At 38.4% G+C, this 20183-nt stretch overlaps 1 protein-coding gene across 1 annotated transcript; it reads right to left on the bottom strand.

The window, feature by feature from the left end:
- Positions 1 to 261: 261 nt before the first annotated feature.
- colgalt1a (collagen beta(1-O)galactosyltransferase 1a) lies at positions 262 to 18598 on the bottom strand. The gene is made up of 12 exons (XM_036567465.1): positions 18314 to 18598; positions 11512 to 11622; positions 9757 to 9874; positions 7686 to 7820; positions 6883 to 7087; positions 5530 to 5649; positions 4732 to 4808; positions 4207 to 4313; positions 3905 to 4037; positions 3328 to 3455; positions 3032 to 3238; positions 262 to 910 (listed from the first exon to the last, which is right to left on the bottom strand). Exons 1-12 carry the CDS (start codon positions 18580 to 18582, stop codon positions 643 to 645), a joined length of 1878 nt encoding a protein of 625 aa, XP_036423358.1. The 5' UTR covers positions 18583 to 18598; the 3' UTR covers positions 262 to 642.
- Between the last annotated feature and the right edge of the window lie 1585 nt (positions 18599 to 20183).

The raw sequence follows: 20183 nt of genomic DNA, 5'->3' as shown, positions 1-20183 counted from the left end.
TCAGAATTAGAGTATAAAAGGGTGTGTAGCTGTCAAGAAGCTCTTACCAAGAAAGAAAGTAGACAAAAAAGAGGACAATTTGCAAATCAAACAAAGAAGCTGCTGGTGTTTTCAGAACAATGGACGGACCAGATCACTTGGATTGTAAAACCTTTTAAGACTGAACTTTGGAGGTGGGGATATATATATATATATATATATATATATATATATATATATGTATGGCAGTTTTGCCTGGAAATTAAATAAATAATGGTCTCACTATTGTATGCACTTATTTTTGGCCAAAATGTTGTGGATATCCAATGTGTTTTTTAAAAATAAATCTGAAACGCACCAAAATAATCAAATTAAATCATAGTGAAATTTGAGCTTTCATAATACACTTGTTTCGAATCATAATCAAAATGAATCAAATCCGTTCACTGTGAAGTATTTTACACCCCTATACAGAGCCTCGAAAAAGAAACAACAAAACATTCTGAAGAAAATAAAGAAAACTTGTTAAAATCATTCTTTGGTCAGTCAAAAGGCAAATAGTGTTGTATGTCCCAAGACCTTTTTAAAAAAATATAAGTGATTGCTCGATCCCAAAAGTAAATCATGCATGGCTCCGGATCTGGTGGGTCCAAACAGTGTGGGTCATAGCTCATCCCGCGCTGTGCTGTCCAGAGGAGACTGCAACACGTCCGAGTTCTGTGCCTCTGTGCTGATCTTGGCCTGTTCATGGGTTTTGCGTGAGCGTTTCCTGTCCCAGTCTGTGCGCACGCTCTCGTTGTCCCACACTGTGGATGTCTCCGTGTCACTGACGTAGCCTGGCTCACCTGTGTAGTGGGTGGGGTAGACCAGCAGGGGTTCAGCTGAGAAGGCTTTCAGGTCTCTGTTCTCAAACTGCTCCATGTAGTCTGAGCTGAAAAAGGCAAAAAGATAAACAGATGTAATGGGTCATAATATTGTTATCATGTATAAATCAGGTGAATACCAAGATTTAACCTTTCACTAACCAAAAACAAACTGACAGTAGTAATATCTTGTCAGTAAAAAATCCAATTGGCACAAATTTCTTCTTATTCTAAATGTTATCAGCCAAGATATGCGTGATATCTGAAGACTGCTTTTTTAAATTTGCTCCTTATCCACAAGGCTAATGTAGTTAAGTCATGGAAACTTAGAACCCACCAACTAACATCATGCAAACTTCATAACTAAATCATACTAATAATAATCATAATAATAAATAATAAATTGGAGTATGGGGAAAAGTTTGTAAATTTGACTTTTCATCTACTTATATAAAAAAACAATGAAATTTGACCAAAAGAGCCTAAACTTGTAACAATGTAACTACTGATTTAACGTTCATACAGCTGTTTTGTATAGGCCAGGGGTCGGCAACATGTGGCTCCGGAGCCACATGCGGCTCTTTTAATGCCGTTGCAGCTCCAAAGCACAATTTGATTTTTAGGTAAAACTAAAATATTCCTCCTTTGCAGTAAAATAAAGCTCTGCTGATCGTTCTAACACAGTTTTAACAATAAATGGTCTGAAATGCTAGAGTTAAAGTAGCCTATAACTGCTCATTCACCAGCCTTTAACCCTGAAGACTGGCACGCAGAGTGCTGGTCACCATAGCAATGCAGACAATCTCGTCTAGCTAGTGGCTCAGAAAAAGGCAAAAAAGAAAGATTTAAGACAGACATTGATGATATGGAGACATATAGACTCCTTTGCATTTCTAATCGCTCCAGATGGTTTCCTGTTTAATCTGTAATGAGAAACTGTCAAACACTAATAAGTCACAAGGCTGAAGTCAGCTTCTCAATTGCCAGTTTCTCGTTCAAATTTTCCCATTCCACCTTAAAAGGTGCAGCAGTTACATTCTGGTGCATCAGGCGCCATTTAAATTTGAACAAGATGCTGGCGAAAGACAAGTTGACTTCAGCCTCGTAAAAAGTTGAACGTTCAGAGACATTTTACAAGAAAACTATTCTATTTTTGAGGGAAAGTTTCCTGCTGGAGATGCGAGAAAAGCAGTTATAGCTGAGCTAAAACTTAAAGCAGAGCAAAGTCTGTGTTTTCATTATTATAATATTTTTAGCCTATACTAGGACATTAGCACATACTGAGACAACTTTACGGCCAAGATGGTAAAATGGACGTAAAATGGTGTGGCTCCTAAGGTGGTCTGATTTTTGTCGAAAGGATAAAATAACTCTTCTTAACATTTGGGTTGCCGACCCCTGGTATAGACTTTAGTTAAACTTTAGTTACACCAAGCTTTAGATCAAAGTTTAGGATACATCCATCCATCCATCCATCATCTAAACCGCTTATCCTTCCGGGTCGCGGTGGGGTGCTGGAGCCTATCCCAGCTGTCATCGGGCGGAAGGCAGGATACACCCTGGACAGGTCGCCAGCCCATCGCAGGGCAGACAAACAGACATATACATCCACACACACACTCACCCCTAGGGGCAATTTAGCATGTCCAATTGGCCTGACTGCATGTTTTTGGACTGTGGGAGGAAACCAGAGTACCCGGAGGAAACCCACGCAGACACGGGGAGAACATGCAAACTCCACACAGAAACGACCCTGGTCACCCGGCCGGGAATCGAACCCAGGCCCTTCTTGCTGTGAGGCGACAGCGCTACCCACTGCGCCACCGTGCCGCCGTTTAGGATACAATAATTATGCAAATAGAAAGGTACAGACAAACTTTTTTTCTCACAGAAGACCTAATGCAGGGATGCACAGTCTTGGCACAACAACTGAGCATTCCCAGAGGAAGGGCCATATTATATACTAATGTTGCCTTGTTCTCCTTCCATATAAATATCTAATGAGGTCTATTTGACAAAAAGTTTAACATGAGGGAGGTCTCTTCCTCTCATGCTGTTTACATGACCAGAGCTTACTTAGATTAGCTGCCTTAATCAGAAAAATATCAAACCATTGGTGTGCATGTAGTAAAATTACACAGTGCACCTTTAAGGATGTATGGAGGTTTTCCTCCAGCTGAGAAACTCACACAGGATGTTTGTTGAACATAATAGGAAGAAACTCATCCACAGGCAGCATCTTGCTGAGTGGTTCTGCCTCCATGAGCTTTTTGGCACCCTGTAACGAGATCATATAACCCAGTGTCCAGTACGAATAGTCCGCCTCCACAAGGTTGTGTATGTTTGGCACCGCTTTCTCTGGCCGGTCCACCTGCATCCTCTTTCTGCCTATGTAGCTGAGAAAGAGGGGAGAAAAAGTGACATTTTTGATCCATAAATAAACATGCCTGAGTGCTCAGTGCTTCTGGGGAACCAGCCAACTCACATAAGATCCCAGTCCAGACCTTCGCTCTGCACCTCACTCAACAGATTCTTCAGGCGTCGCTTGAAGAAAACCTCAAACCGCAGGTCATCTTCTATCACCAGTGAAGCCTTCAGCCCTCTTTCCACGATCTGCAAATGGGGAGGATTGGGATTGTTTGGTAAAACAAAAAAATTTACCCCTCATCTCAAATGTATTTAAAGAGTCGAGACATCTTGGCTGTCGGACGTTCTGCACAAGTTATAAGGCTAATGCAGCTAACAGATACTGTTTTCTAGACAATAGTACACAATACAGTGTCAAAAAGTTTTTTTGAGATAATGCAACAATTTGATTACGTATCAACTCCATTTGAGGCAAGTGTGTGATGACTTAGGCATACAGTTTGCATGATGCTAAGCATCCATAGACACAAAATTAAAGAACCAAATATCAAACACCAAAATGTCTCAGCTGATTGACCCTTGGGAAAAAATAACTGTAAATTTGTAAAACTTTGATTTTGCACTAAACTACTACTTTTTTTCCTTATGCAACTGCTAAATAATACAAGCCACATTAACAAGCCATTGCTCTTAACCTCTTTCCAGATGTTGTAGTGGGAGAGGAAGCAGCCAAGTTCCCCTTTTGTTAGAGGTCTGCCATGGTAGGGGTCACTGTAGCCTGGCAGCATGTGGATCCCCAAATCATGGATCTCACTCACATTCATGGCTCTAAGGAAAACAGAAGAATAAAAGTATTGACTGTTTATTTAATGCATTTCTGTGTTTTTCCCCAGTTTCCTCTCAACAACTGTTGCTGTTTTCCACCAGTCCTAGCAATATAAAAGCTACATAAATGTTAGCAGCAGCTGCTACGTGAAGTTAAGGAAAACTAACTTACTTGCCGTCAACAGCAGCCACAACCTTACAGTCGATTTCTTGCTCATAGAGCGCCCGAAGCATACGCTCTCTACGGTCAGTTCGGCGCTGCAGGTTTATCATGAACACCTGCAACCATTTAAAACACACATACCACAAGCACAGACACCAGCTTAAATTCCACTGATTTTTCAAAATTTATGCATAATTACATCGTTAAAGCGTTCATGTCATTCAGAGGTGTCTGATGTGAGACGCTCCATTTTCAAGACATTTATCAAATCAGAATTGTTCACAGTGGGGCTGATGGGAACCAGACGTCTGAAGCATTTAAATGCCATTAAAAGCTCCCTTACATAAAGTTACCGTTTTAAATGGTTAGGAATACACTGCCTGATGCCTGAGACTTTGTTTTATGGCAGTTTGGAGAAGTTTTTTTCCTGAAATATATTTTTTAATCCAGAGATCATGGAGAGGTTCATGCAGGGCGTTGTAAGGCAAAATTGTACCCAAAGAAGTCACCACCACAACAAAGACCAAAGCATACCTCATCAAAACCCATCTTGTCAGGTTTTTTTACAGGGGCAGGAAGGTATCTGGAGGGCTCCACTGGTGGATTTCGCACTGCGTAGGAACACAGAAGGGTCAGCCTGAGGCAGCCACCATATAAAGAAAAACATTATTGTGCAAAAGTCAGAGACTACCCTTCATTTATTTATTTTCCAGTCAAAATGACCATTATGTAAATTCACTTTTGGTAGACGACCACAACTGTCTCCATCAGATAAAGAGCACTTAAAGCTTTCATCTTTGAGAGAGAGGAGAAAATGAAGCTCCACTCGCTTTAGATCTGAAAAGGTCCACAGGTGTTTCTCTCCATCCTTCCACTGTGAGAAGACAACTCAGCACTATGAGTCTGAAAGGATGCATAGCTGTCAAGAAGCTCTTACTGAGAAAAGGAGACAGACAAAAAGAAGAAAAAACGCATATTAAACAAAGAAGCTGCTGGTGTTCTCAGAACAGTGGTCTGACCACCCCAGAGTCAATACCTCAACATCACTGAATGTGTTTGAAATTACTTGGATTGTGAGAAGCAGAAAATGTAACCAACTTCTAAGACTGAACTTTGGAGGTGTGGAAAAATATCCCTGCAGATTTCTTTGAGAAACTGAAAGCAAGTCTCTATTAAAGAATGGAAGTATGTTTTCTGCTTTTTCTTGACCCTGAAAAGTGAATTATTTGTACGTATTGGCAGTTTTGACTATTTAAATCAAATAATTAAAGGGTGGTCACTGAGTTTTGCACTTTATTGTAGTTTTGCTTTGCTTTCAACCAGGAAACTCACCATTGACCTCAAGCACAGAGTGAATGAAGCTGTCTGCCTCGTCCTGAAGAGTGTTGTGGGAGCGCAGAGGAACGGGGAAATACCCATAAGTTTCCTTGTTACAAACAAACATCTGCACCTCTGAAAAAGCAGAAAAGACAAAACAGATTATCCCAGTTCTGAACTAATGCTCACATTACAGAAACATCTACCCTCTAGCAGCCCTTTATAGAGAAAAATGGTGTAAATCTATTTTCACAGTTTTTCCCTTACCCCACACTGTAGTCAGTCTGCAAAGACATAATAAGCGTTCCAAGTTTTCATCTTTAGCTTTGTACAGAAGCTGTACAATTACTTCATAACCACCTGATCTGAGCTGATTTCTTTCATTATTATTTAAGCTGACAGCTATTATTTTCCACATTCGTTAGCCTTTATTTTATGTTTATAGCAAGACATCTGCAAACAGTTTATTGTGTGAGCCTTTATCAGTTGGGTTGAGGCAAATTCATATACATAAAAAAGGACTGAAGAAAGCAGAAATAACATTTATTAAGACAACAATAATATAAAAGTAACAGAAGATGTAACTTCTGACTTAGTGCTACAACATAAGCATTGAGTATTGTTTGTCTATTTTCCATCATCAGTTGGGAGTTATCAACAGCTAAGAAGAAACACAGAGAATCAGCCAATGTGGCCACTTTAGGTTTGTACTTTAATTCAAGTAAATCACCCTGATTTATATTTCGATTAATCATCTGCTAAGATTTCATGAACAAGACAGGTTTTTATCTGTACTTTCGTCTACTTTTACACAGTCTTCCTTGGTCAAATGACATGTTTTGTTGATTTTCTAAGGGAAAATAAGTTAACACATCCTCTAGAACCCATTTCTGCACAATTTAATGCACAATCACTGTTTATTTGCTGAATGTAACATATTGGCTTATGCAAAAGTTATGGCACGTTTTCAGTTTTGTTTTATTTTTCTAATTTGTTAAACTCATAAATAAATAGAAGTTGTGCACTAAAATTAGCAGAAAAATGGCATGTTTAAGTTTGTTCCCTGTTAACTTTTTTCACTTAAAAAATCAACAAAACATGTCATTTTACCAGGGGTGTGCAAACTTTTGCATATGACGAAGAGAACTACCTAATATTGTGTCAGAAATCATTAAAGTAAGTGTAAACTTCCAATACTTGTTAGCTACATTATAGCTCCGGTTAAAAATAAAGAAGCAAAAGAGGGTAAAAGAGGAATTCTCTGAACTATTGTTTTAAAACTTGTCTACCCTTTTGTGTGCCACAGATGATAATCACCATTTTTTGGAGCATGTGTGTGTATGTGCGTGTGTTTTACCAGGCACTCACCTGCCATTCGGGCTGAGAAGGCGAAGACTATGATGTCGTCGAAGGCCCAGCTGTAGTCCGGGTGTGGTGGGTGGAAGGCGAGGAGTCTGGAGGCTTCTTTGCGCAGATCTATCAGGAAGGTGGAGTGAACCATGGGAACAGCAAAGCAGCCCTTCCGCACCTGCTTCCGCATGGGTATGTAGGCAGGAGTCCGTTTGTAGTAACCCTTTAGGAACACAGAGGCAAGTTCATCTCTGCTCTTAACATTATGCATGCGTTCAATAATACAAACAACACATTTAATACTATATATCTGAATCCACAATTTAGTTTTTTTAACTGTGCATGATGTCGTACGTTTTCACATGCTGAATATCTTTATCATGTCTTTAACCCACAGAAGTCAAAATTATTGCCAGCAATAACAAAAGAATGGTGTAATTTTATATGAATTATATGAATAATGAAAAGAGAGAGCTCTAAACTTTTAACCCATACCACATTATACCACATTCACGCTAATTAACAGAGACATTTTATATTTTGATGAAAAGTTCATGTTGTGCATACAGTCTTGATTGTGGAAAAAAAAAAATCTTTTATATTTTTACCATGCAGAAAAATGTCAGAAGTTCACACTCTAAACTGAAAAATGAAAGTAAACATAACTCTTTACATAATGATACGACTACATAATTACATAATTAATTTAATTAATTATGCAATGTAAGCAAAGTATCAAAAAATGGCAATAATAACTCAAGACTTACCAAAAATGCAGCTTAACAAGGAATGTTTAAATTAACATAAACATGTACACAAACCTGGGAAGTCATTCCACACCAGAAGTTGGAATAGGCAGCACGAGATTCCAGCATCGGCGCAATGATAGTTTTATTCTCTTTTATCATTTTCCACAGCACATCTCGATTGGTCAGAAGGTTGTCACAGTCTACTATCTGAAATAAAAAGAAAACACATGAAAAAAAAACTTTTTACTGAGGTAAATAAAAAAGTAACAAATGATTTGAAAACCATGTTCACTATTATACTAATGTTTATAATCAATGTTTCAATGATATGAAACTGATTTGGCTGCAGATAAATGTAGGCCTATAAAATTACTCTATTATGATGATAGTTCTGTATGACTTGCCATGTTTCAAAAACATTGGCAGGAAGCTAGAAAGCAGTAAAAAATGAATTTTAGGAAATTTTACGTGTGTAGACTGATGAGCAAAGTTGTAGATAAGGTTAGCTTAATCAGAGCTTTAAGACAAAGAAACATTTTAATGTGCAATAACAGCAACAAACTAGCCTCATTTACATTTGGCCAAGATGAACATCCTAGCTAACATATTACTACGTGCTTAATAAGGATGCGATGATTTTAAAACAGCATAGCAAAATAAGAATGTTTGTGGCAAAAACTGTACAGCTGATATAGCTGTCGGGGTGTTTGTTTCATCTGCCATCTTTCATGGAAACCATTGTCAATTGGATGAATATGGATGCATCCTATGCAAGTAAAGTGGGCGGAGAGCGGGGGGCCTATGCGGTGCATTCACCCATGCTGAAAAGACTGGGCTTTCTTTCTTAAGTTGCTTCAAAATTTACACTTTGTGTTTAAAATTGAAACAGAAAACTGTACTGAACCTGAAAATACATGTTCCATTACTTCCATAGTGCTTAAAAGAAAAATGAAAAATTTAATTTATACAATTTTTACTCCAAAATGTAGTCTGTTGGTCAGGACATGTTTTGTATTCAAAGTTTGCTTCGTTAGTTATGCACTGGAGCTACAAGGCTAATGTATCTAACAAGTAATGGAACTCTATCTCTTCTATTAGGTTGGCCTTGTAGCTTCAGGGCAAAACTAAAAAAGCAAACGTCAGACACCAAAAATCTTTTGGCCAACTGACTACATTTGTGGTGAAGAAAAAACCTGGGTGAATTACATTTTCAGATAACTGTTCCTTTAAATATTAAAGGGGAATTCCAATGATTGTTCAAAAATTTTGTTTAATTCAATTGTTGAGATATTAAAAAAGAGACTTGATGGCTTGATGTGAAATGGTACACTTTAGAGAAACTTCCTGACTCAATGGTGGTGACACAAACCAGAATTCACAATGTCCACAACGTAAATGAATCCATTTCATTTACTATCCAAAAAGGCCTACATGTGTCTCATGAGTTTTTAGGTAATGTTACTATTTGAAAAAAAAGGACTACATGCCTTAGGACGGCATGCATGTACCTCTCCACTCTGCATGTGTTTTAAAGATTTCTTTTATGCCAAAACATTCTCAAAACTGTCGCGAAACAATGCCTTAGACATCAGGTAACATGTCTGTAAACTTTTCTGTTATAGCTTTCTGTGATGTAGCTTTTAGAATCATTTATTGCTTTAGACATCTGGTTCCTATCACCATCACTGTGAACAATTCTGGCATGGCAGGTTTCTCTAGAATAGAACATTTCATATCAAACCAATCCGGATGACATTATTTACTTTTCTTAATGGCTTTCTCCTGTACTCTGACAAAAGTTTTTACAGCCTTTAGGGGCTGCTTTTATCACAAGACGCCAGCTTTTTGAGTACAAAGATGTCTCAGTTGGACAGATTCTTTATGCTGTCTCTCTCTCTCTAAATCACAGGCTGATCCTGTCCAAGAGTCACACCCCATATTCCTTGGACAAAATGCATCAAGCATGGTGCACAAAAATAGCAACAATAAAGCAATTTTAATTACAATTTTGGCGCCTTGTGGTTTTGTGAAAAGAACAAAAAAGATGGGAAAACATGCACTGTGACTTTCTCTGTTCAGCCTGGTAAAAACTTTGTTTTCATTGTCTTCTTTGTTAGCTCAGACAGAGATAGCAAATTCACACCAGTAAGTAGTCGGCCCACATCTCTCGAGCTGATTCCAGGGCAGCTTGGCGTAGTTTCATCACATGAGCATATCGGACATTCGGCCAGTTTTTGGGTCCTCCTTCATCCGGATATTCTCTGAGGGAGGGGAGATATGAATTACAAAATGTGCAAATTTCTGCAGAATTTATTTTGTCATTCAGTGTTGCCCTCAGGCATTTTTGGGCCAGGTGCTACGCTTCTATTCCTTAAATGTCTGGCTAAAGTTCCCTATGTGGGCCTAGACTTTCCTTATGGTTATAACTGCATAACGTATAAAACATACAGTAGGGATGCATTGATACCATTTTTCCAAACGGACAAGGAGTACATGTTTTTAGTATTTGCCAACACTGATGCCATAATAAATAACCTACATATAATGACCTACATAGAATACAATCTAGCTGATTTTAAATTACATGTATTATGGCTATGCTACATTAGCTACCTTGAATCCAGTAGCACTGCAGTGGAGAAGAAGAGTGGGCTGTGAGTAATGTATGTTTTATAGTTTTGATCCCCGCTCCTCATCTGTCTCTTACAACAACAGTCTCTGTAGCACAGTGACAGCAGGAATCACATACAAGGCTAATCTGAGGAGCTCACATTTTGAATAAAATCTTGCTGAAGTCTTTCTGGACAGTCGTCTGGTGGAGCTGTAGTTGTATGTTCTCTAAAGCCAGACATACACTGTGCGATTTTACAAATTTTGTTGATATCAAGTTTTTTTGCCTCTGTTTAACTAGCCTATGTGTTACCTTGAATAGATATCACGGCAGAACGCTTAAATTAAATTAAACTAGTGTCCAACTGCCACAGCGTCAGCAACACTTCGCTGTGCGAGCAGACCCTCGATCACTGCCAGCTTGAGTCATTTGCTGATTACTGCAGAAGTGTACAGTAGGCTTACATCATGTGGTATCAGTTTTTTGTATTGGTTTTGGGCCAGTATAGATACCAGTATCGGTCTCAATGCATCCCTAATGTACAGTACTGTGCGAAAGTCAGGGACCACCCCTCATTTATTTAATTTCAAGTAAAAACGGCCATTAAGCACAAGTTATTCATTTTTCAGTGAACTCTGGGGTGAACAGTCTATTCTTCCAGACTTCCAGGTTCTCAAAGAAATCTGCAGGGATGTTTTTCCACACCTCCAAAGTTCAGTCTTAGAAGTTGGTTGTATTTTCTGCTTCTCACAATCCAAGTAATCCCAAACACATTAAGTGATGTTGAGGTCTGGACTCTGGGGTGGTCAGTCAATTGTTCTGAGAACACCAGCAGTTTCTTTGTTTGACTTGCAAATTTTCTTCTTTTGTGTCAATTGCCTTTTCTCAGTGAGAGCTTCTTGACAGCTACACATCCTTTCAGACTCATAGTGTTGAAATGAGTCTTCTCACAGTGGAAGGATGGACAGAAACATCTTTTTTTTAGACCTGAAGCAAGAGTGGAGCTTGATTTTCTCCTCTCTCTCAAGTGTTGTTTTTCTGATAGTGACAGTTTTGGTGGTAAAATAAATGAACAGTACTGCATGTATTATAATTTATAGTAGTTTCTGTATAATAAAGTGAATTACTGAAGAGCAAGCCTGCAGTTTAAGTTGTAATAACAGAGAAGCATACAATAGACAAAACTGTCATGCTTTAAGAGGATCCAACATGCTTCACACATGTTCTACAGTGTGTCTGGTAGCCAGATTATACCTTTCTGCAGAAAAATAACATGATTTTACAAACCTAGGCTTCTCTAGTGGCCTCCACTCCACATAGTGGTACAGTTTCTGCACGTTGATAAGCCAGTCTCGGAGTAGGTACGTTGTGTTGTCAGCATTATGGTCTGTTGCAACCCTGTTAAACACAAAATTAAACAAGGTATGACTTGGCTTGGCTCAGTTCATGTGAGTTTTCATTCAGGAAAGTATGATTAACTAACACTTTATTCAGTGTACCTTGCAGATTCATTTCATTTAGGGCTCAAATTTCGGCGTTCTCATTTTTCATTGTACAGGTATAAAAGATCATACATAAAGGCCAAACCAGGTGTGAGATAACATCTTCTTTGCTTTGATCTGTGAGAACAGCAGCTCAGTTACACAACACGGATACACAAAGCTCTGCTCTAAAATGAACTCTTTGTGACAAGTAACAATGACATTACTTTAAAATGCAACACATGAGAAGTGAAACTGAAAAGCAACCAGCCACTAAAGAATAAAAGAAAGGCAACAGTGAGTAGTACGGGTGTAGATCTCTGACCTCTTAACAATTTGGCTTAATTTGGTTCATTCAGTTCTTTAGGAAATGATTCAAAGCATCATGAAATATTACATTTCACCACATTTCAATTTGGTTTATTTAAAAACTTTAAAATACCTTTCTTTAAATGTACTGAATACACAAATGACTGAAGGAAATATTTACATAGTAGTGGAATACAGAGAGTAAAACATCATACTAAATTTTCTGTGTGAGGGGTGGGGGGACCCCAGCTGCTAGCTAGGTCGCCCCCATTAAAAAATGGCTGCTCAGAGCTTCAGGACCCTCTTAATTTTGGGGGATTTTTACATTTCAAAATATACAGAAAATTTGGTTTATTTATTTATATTTAGCATTGGGAATCTTGCCTAAAGAGTCATCCAAATCCACGAATCACCACCTTCAAATTGATCACGGTGCATTATTTCACTCTAGTGATTAGCTTAACCAGATGGCTCTGAACAGCTGGAGCATTTGTTTAACACAGCATTAGCAGCCATTAACTCTGCCTGTGCATGGAGACGGTACATCGCTGAAGTATGACCTCACTGATCACTCCAGCTGAATCTAGACTGTTTTGCTTTTCTACAGCGGAATGTAGACTCACTGCTGGCCACAGAGGCACCAGCAGCACAGCTGGGCCGTGAAAGCTGGCAGTATGAACTGGCTCTCCAGGCAGGGTTCAAACAACTCACAAGACCATGAGAACCTTACACTCCTGCATCCATGCCCAATGCCCGACTTAAGATTGAACTCAAAATCACTCTGCTCATGTACCAGACTTCATGCTGTATGCAAAGCAGCTATCCAGCAACTCTTCTCCTGTCGTGTGGTGTTTATCTTGGCAGTTTAGATGGAACATAAGCAACGTAAAGGCTGTGTGACATGTTTAAACAACTATAATACAGAAGGTCTGCGTCTGCGTTCAGTATATCTCCTCACACATGGCATTTCAGCTGGGCTCCTTTTCTGGGGTGAATAGCTTTTTATACACCTTTGTAGCACAGTAACTGATACCTCCACCAAACTGCTGTTCATTTACTTGGCAGAACAATGACAGCATCGGTGGGTAAATATCCACACTTGGTTGTAGGCTACCAGGGTCCATATTCACAAAGCACCTCCATGTACAACTGCTGCTTCTGGATTTGTTCTGCTTTTCCTGGATAACGATGATTTTTCTTGTATTTTCATTTGTGAGTTTTTATGGCTTTGTGCTGAAAACAGTCATGATTTAATTTTACATTACCATTTTCCAAACTCTCTTTATCCTTCAGAATTAAACTGAGTGTTTTTGTTACTGGGTCTTTAAGGCCGATATATGCAAATTTACTCTGTTCTGACAGGCTGTACTGCATTATGCATCATTCAAAAAGCAGTCTGGGCTGAAATGCTCCTTAAAGCTTTAAGATAAATTGTTCTTGTGTTATTTTGCTATCTAGTGTGGACCAGAGGAGGATGGATTCCCCTTTTGAGTCTTGGTTCCTTCTCAAGGTTTCTTCCTCTTACTCTTATGGAGTTTTTCTCTCACCATTGGCTTGCTCAGGGGGGCTCTGAGCCGGATTTTTCTGTAAAGCTGCTTTGTGACAACGCCTGTTGTAAAAAGTGCTATACAAATAAACTTTGACTTGACATGAATGGGTGGGGTTAAGCAGATGTAAGCTCGATATGTGCATATTTGTACACGAGCGGTTGTTTTGTGACAACATGACAAAACAATTCATTCAGAACACGCTGTTTTCCCATATAAGGACTTTATGAACTGTGGCAAATTTTGAAACTTTAACAATTTTAACACACCACATCAAACTCTTACTTAAAATAAAGTAAGGAAGTGAGCTTTTCCATGATATGGGCCCTTTAAAGCAGAATCGCTGATCCCAGATCAGCACACCCACGCTCCCATGCTGAGATGAGATTCTTGCACTCTTGTACATACAGCTGCTGGTGGACTGTTCACAACCAAACAAACACCCTTACTTCCCAAGTGATGGGCAGTCTGGCTCTTTTCTGTGAGTCATATATTTTAGCTAAGCTCACCAATAAGAGACCAAATGGCTCTTCATTTAGTAGCATTGTGAATTTTTTTAAACTTTTTTAAACTCATTGTTGATGTCAGTTTGTTACTTCAATTGCTGAACAGCTTATGCTACCTCTCAAGTGACAAAATAACATTATGTTGCATGTTGTGTGTTAGAAAAACTAATAGGCGTATTGTTGTTCAGAGGCTATCTAGGAAACATCTGCTTCTTTCTCTTTCATTCTGTATGCATTTGTGACAAAAATCTCAAAACAATGAGATCACCAGAAATTTGTGTTCGAGATATGCATACAAGTGAGAGTTGTTTCTTGCTTTAGGATGTCTGCATTACCTCTCATTTTGCCTTGATGGCATTTACAGCACAGCTAATACTGTATACTTAGTGAAGGAAAGCTGGTGTCATTTCTGTATTCCCTCAAATTACCTACACTGTGAAAAAAAATATGTTTACTGTCAAAGTACTGTAAAATTGAATGGTTAACACCTGTTTTTTGTTGAAAAAAAAGGTTAAATGAATGTATATAAACTATACATATGCTACATTTTTACACTGGTGTTGTTAATTTACAGAATTAGATTGTAAATTCACAAAAACAAATGATTTCCTTTATTTCACAGACAACTGACAGTTATTATTATGGTACAATACTATCTGAACAACTAGTTGAACTTGTGAAACTGTTGAGTTACAGTTAAAGGCAGTAATTCTAAGAAATTAAATGGCTGCAATTAAAATTAAAACAAAGCAAGGTCTGTAAAGACATGGCTTGATGAGTATGGTGTGGAGGAGCTCCAGTGGCCGCACAGAGCCCTGACCTCAACCCCACTGAACACCTCTGGGATGAATTAGAACATCAAATGTGAGCCAGGCCTTCTCATCTAACATCAGTGCCTGACTTCACAATTGCTCTTTTGACGGAACAGAGATTCCCACAGACACACTCCAAAATCTTCTGGAAAGACGCCCCAGAAAAGAGTGGAGGCTGTTATAGCCTCAAAGGATGGGATAACTCCTTATTAATAACCATGGTTTTGGAATAGGACACCCAACAAGTTCATAAAGGTGTGATGGTCAGGCATCTACATACTGTAGAACCCAATACTGTAATCATTTTCCAATCATGTAATAACCCTGGAAATGTAACATTTTTCACTTAATTTGGTCAAAACTGTAATAAAACACAATAATGTAATAATTTATCCACCAATGTAATACAGTGTTTTAACTGATAATGTAAGGCTATTTTTATGAATATGAACTTTTTTAGTGTAGAAAGCTGCTGATCTTGCTGTTCTCCATTTTGACTGACAGATTAAGAGCTGAATTCACTTCTCACCTGCTGATAAAAGTTGCTGGCTAAATGTTAACATTAGTGCATGTCATATAATACTGGGGTGTAGAGTCTAATGCCACCTTATTATCTCAAAATCTCACTTTTTAACCTAAAATCAATAAAACATGAACAGAAATGCCTGAAAACATTTTCAATGAGCAGGTGCTGAATATGGGTGGACAGGTCAGGTTGTGGGCTTTATATTTGGTTATAATTTGCATAATTGCAGTACTGTTGTGATCTTAGAAATATTCCGCACCATGAACAGATACAGTTCTATAGGTTGGTTTAGACATCACACAAAAACATGAATTTTTTTGGAACAAATACTGTCAGACAGTGGCACTGGGCTTGATACAGCTACTCACAGGATGGGAAGAGAAAAGCAAAAATTGAAAGACCGAATTGCAGATAACATACACCTTTTTGGCGCTTGAGTGTATCGATTGTAAGTCTGACTGTAAGACTGTAAGTCTGAGGTTTGAATATGTATACGTGCCGTGTTGGTATTGTCTCCCTACTATCTATGCTAACGTCAACTCTAAATATGGCCCAAACATAGAATAAAGACTAAAGTATGACAGACAGAAGTATTACATCATCTATTTGAAAAAACTAATCAGCCTGTAAATATAACAAAATCCTAATAATGTAATAATTTATTATATATTATTAACCTAAATGTAATAAATTCACTGTATTTGAAGACCAAATTGTTTTAAGTGATAATGTAATAAGGTATTACATTATCAGTTATGATACTGTATTACTTTGGATACATTAGTACATCATTGGGTTTCATTACATTTTTGACCAAGATAAGCAAAACATTTTATTACATTTCTTGGCATTATAACATATTTATTACAATATGGGGTTCTAAACATACTTTTGACCATATATTGTATGTGTTTAGGCCAACTGCGCTGTCAAGAAGAGCCTGATAAGGAACAAAGTTGATATTGTCTTAGTTTCACGATAAACATGAAACTAAGACAATATCAAAGTCCAAATTACAGAAGCTTTTGGAAATTAACCTAATAACAGATTCAAGTTTTTGCCAAAGGTTTGAGATCCAAGCTGAGAGCTGGAAAAACTTCCATGCTGCATTCCAACTGTGGGCAGCGACGTCATTAAAGCAAATCCTGCCTGGGACGTGATATTTGGGGGGGTTGATTTCAGTGAGATACTGATATAAAATGATAAAATTGTCTATTCTCTGACTTTCAAAATCTGGAAATGATTTGTAATCATAATGCACAACACAGTAATTTAAAAATGCTGGATCGAAGATATGGTTAGCCATTAAAGGCCCATCTGCTATATTTTTCTTGTATTTTTCATCCCCCTGAGGTCCTTTCATGACGTTTATATGCCAAAACCAGACATAATTCACTGTAACATTTTCAGCCCCTCGCTTTATCTTTTGGAATTAAACAGGCTGTTTTTGCAACTGCGCCTTTAAGATGTATATAAATGACTGCCTGTTCTGATTGGCTGCCCTGTATTGTGCCTCATGCAGAAAGTAGTATGGGCTGAAATACTCCTAATAGCTTGAGCGTGAATGTACTTGGGCAAACTTCTGTAGGCTGAATAGATGGACATATGTAAATGCGCTGATTTTAATGAAACAACTCATTTTACCTCACTGATCCCTTCTTTGCCACTATACACCCTTTAACTGCTGCTGCACTCAGCACTTTAACTTTAGACTCCTACTTTGCACAATGTAAAGGTGGGCCTCAGAGAGAAAAAAAGATATGGACCCTTTAACATATACCTGCCTACTGATGCTTAACTTTGAGTTTATGGGTTTTACTGAGGCACAAAACAAGGCAGCCAATCGGAACAGAGCGCATTTACATATATTAGTCTTAAATGCACAGTAAAATGATCATGTAAAAAATGACTAGCTTTAGTGCATAAAGCAACTGTCAGTACATTATTTTAAAAAGATGGTTCTTCAAGGGTTCTTTAGCAAAGCAAACGGTTCTAATTAGAATAATGAGTTCCATATAGAACCATTTTTAAAAAAAGGTTCTATAAAGAACCATATACAACACATTCTCCATCAATCTCAAGAACCATTTAAGCATGAGACTCGTGATTCTAAATAAGTTCTACTTAAGAACACTTGAAGAACCAGCTTTTTAAAATAGTGTAGACCTAAAATAAAATGCTAGAAATACACAATATATAGGCCTTTTAACAGAAAAGTATGGACACCTCTAACCACTAACAGGGAGGAACAGAGACAGGACTGGCCTTTAACAGTTGAAGTTTGGAGACCTGATAGATGACAGACACCTGAGGTATGAAATGAAAAGCTTTTTTTTTTGCAGTATTAACTCTCCTCCCTGTGTCTCCCCTGAACAAACTGAGACAGAAGCAAGCCTGTGCCTGCACTGCCACCACTCAGACTGATAGAAATGCATAGTTCTCTTGACACAGTTTGGTTTTGCCACGGGGAAACAGCTAAAAGCTTTCCGGAGTGGAGCTACAGCCTCAGCTCCAATAAATCTGATGGAGAGCACCTCAAATTACAACTACTGCTGCTGCTGTGGGGTTATGGTTAAAGCAGAGTCAGACCAATCCCCAGCTATGTGGCCTCAAACTGCTCTCTGCACTGTTTACTGCCACTTGTATTCAATTCAAGGCGCCAACACATATGAAGAGGTCAACGAGGCTGAAGTCAGCGTCCTATTCGCCCGCTTCTCGTTCGAATTCCCCCGTTCCACCTTAAATGGTGCAGCAGTTATACCATTTAAGATGGAACGGGGAAATTCGAAGAAGAAGCTGGCGAATAGGAACCCAACTTCAGCATCGTATGAGGTCAGAGCATCAGCCAAAAGACACAAGACGAGACTCGTTCAGTCAGAACTGGCCAATGTCGTGGATAAACACTTACCAAAGAGCAATCCTGTCCTTTGGATAATTCAAACGCTCTATGGTTCCGAGGAAATAGGGCAGCGAATGCTGCGAGTTTCGGCAGATTAAGGCTATAACGACCCTCGGAGCTAAGAGAGGAGACTCGGGACTCCAGCGCTCTTCGTGAAAGTAGCCCAAAACCGCCCCAATGTTCAGAACGGACAACAGCGTCCAAACGAACCAAATTACTCTAATGAACACTGCCGAGGACGGACAGACGCGATACACTGTCGCTTTTAATATAGCCATGCTAACTTGCTCGACACCAAACTTGTTCCCGTCCTGGATCCTGAAGGAAAACGGTTCGGATAAAATAAGTCGACCGACTAAAATACAGCACAGTGACAACACTGCAGAGTTCGCATTAAAGGGGATGTAACGTCGGCGTTTAAAGGGGAGGTGCTTGTGATGCATCTCCTAGCAAACGGTAGATCCGCTAAGCAACTGAGGGTAAAACGAAATTACTGATACTTCAGTAAAATAAAGACGAAATTAGCAACAAAAATAATACCAATAGACCCAACAGAACTGCAGCGGAACGTCTCCAAGCATAGAGACCACCCATTCACCCGTTCAGAGAGGCCATGTAGTAGCTATAATTTTCTGCACTGTAATCTTGAGATGACGACCTAATTGTCTTTGATGTCGAGATAACAAAATTTGTTATCTTTATATCACAACTTTTCTTATGATCTCAAGATACCAAAAGCTTCCATGAGATCAGAACGTTTTTTTTATTTCAAGAGAAGCTGTGATCTCAAGACATCTTGACATTGAGACAATTAAGTCATGATCTCAAGATAACAGTCCAGAAAATTATAACCTCTCTAGATTTCCAAACTGAGATTAGATATAAATGAATTAACTTGTTTAAGGAAGGAGAAAATAAGGAGTCGAACAAAAAACAGCAATTTCCGAGACTTAAGATAAAAACAGATAAAAGTTACAGAGACAATGGGACTCCTAACAACCGAGCAAGACATAGTAGACCACCAAAACTGTCCCAATCTGGACTTGAGAGACAATCAAGCTCCTATTTTGATTCAGATCTGAAAAGGTGTTTCTCATTCCAAGAGATCAAAACAATGTTTAGCTGTCAAGAAACTGATGAGTCTAAATTTGTGATTGAGATTACTTGGATTATAAAAAGCAAACCAATTTCTAAGACTGAACTTTGGAGGTGTGGAAAAACAGCAGATTTCCTTACCTTGAAAAGAATGGGAGCTGCGATAAATGTAAAGGGTGGATACACTAAATACCGAAAGATTCTATATTATATTTAGTTGTTGAGGCTTCTGATGAATTAATTTTCCATTAAATATATCACTGCTGTCGGAGGAAAACCTTGTATCTCCATTTTTGTCATTTTTCACATAATTGACATATTTTGAAAATGCCTGTTGTCCTTTACATTGTATGTAAATTTCATGATGAATGGACCAAAAGAAATGACCCAAAATGACTTGGAAAAAAAGTCTGGTTCCATTGATTTACATTAAAAGTGAAGTACATTTTTTCCTTCTCCTGTAAAGTTATCATTTTGGAGATACAAGGTTTCTTCAGACAACAGCGAAATGTTACCTGTTTTTCCTGCTAGTGAAAAATGTACTTGAAAAGCCATTTTGACTGAAAATCAATGCAGGGTGGTCTCTGACTTTTACAGAGTACTGTAAACATGAAGACAACTGTAAAAAGTAAAAACAGGGCTCTCAAGCTTTTTCAGTCTAAAACACACTTTGTGGACAGTAAGTGCCACTCGTTGTACAGCACTCAGTTTGAGCACCGCTGCCTTTGAATCCTCAGAGCATTGCTAATAAATTATCTCATTTTTAAGAACATGGAGCTGAGAA

Source organism: Colossoma macropomum, unplaced genomic scaffold, assembly GCF_904425465.1.
Source record: "Colossoma macropomum unplaced genomic scaffold, Colossoma_macropomum, whole genome shotgun sequence".
NCBI classification, from domain to species: Eukaryota; Metazoa; Chordata; class Actinopteri; order Characiformes; family Serrasalmidae; genus Colossoma; species Colossoma macropomum.
The sequence above is the reverse complement of the archived record's forward strand: the minus strand, read 5'-3'. Positions and strand labels throughout refer to the sequence as shown.

Coding starts and splice junctions, on each gene's coding strand:
- colgalt1a (XM_036567465.1), bottom strand. CDS start 18,582: ATGGCTATATTAAAAGCGACAGTGTATCGCGTCTGTCCGTCCTCGGCA. Junction 11,623..18,313: donor AAGGACAGGATTGCTCTTTG/GTAAGTGTTTAT, acceptor TGTGTTTAACAG/GGTTGCAACAGACCATAATG. Junction 9,875..11,511: donor AGGCCACTAGAGAAGCCTAG/GTTTGTAAAATC, acceptor CCCCTCCCTCAG/AGAATATCCGGATGAAGGAG.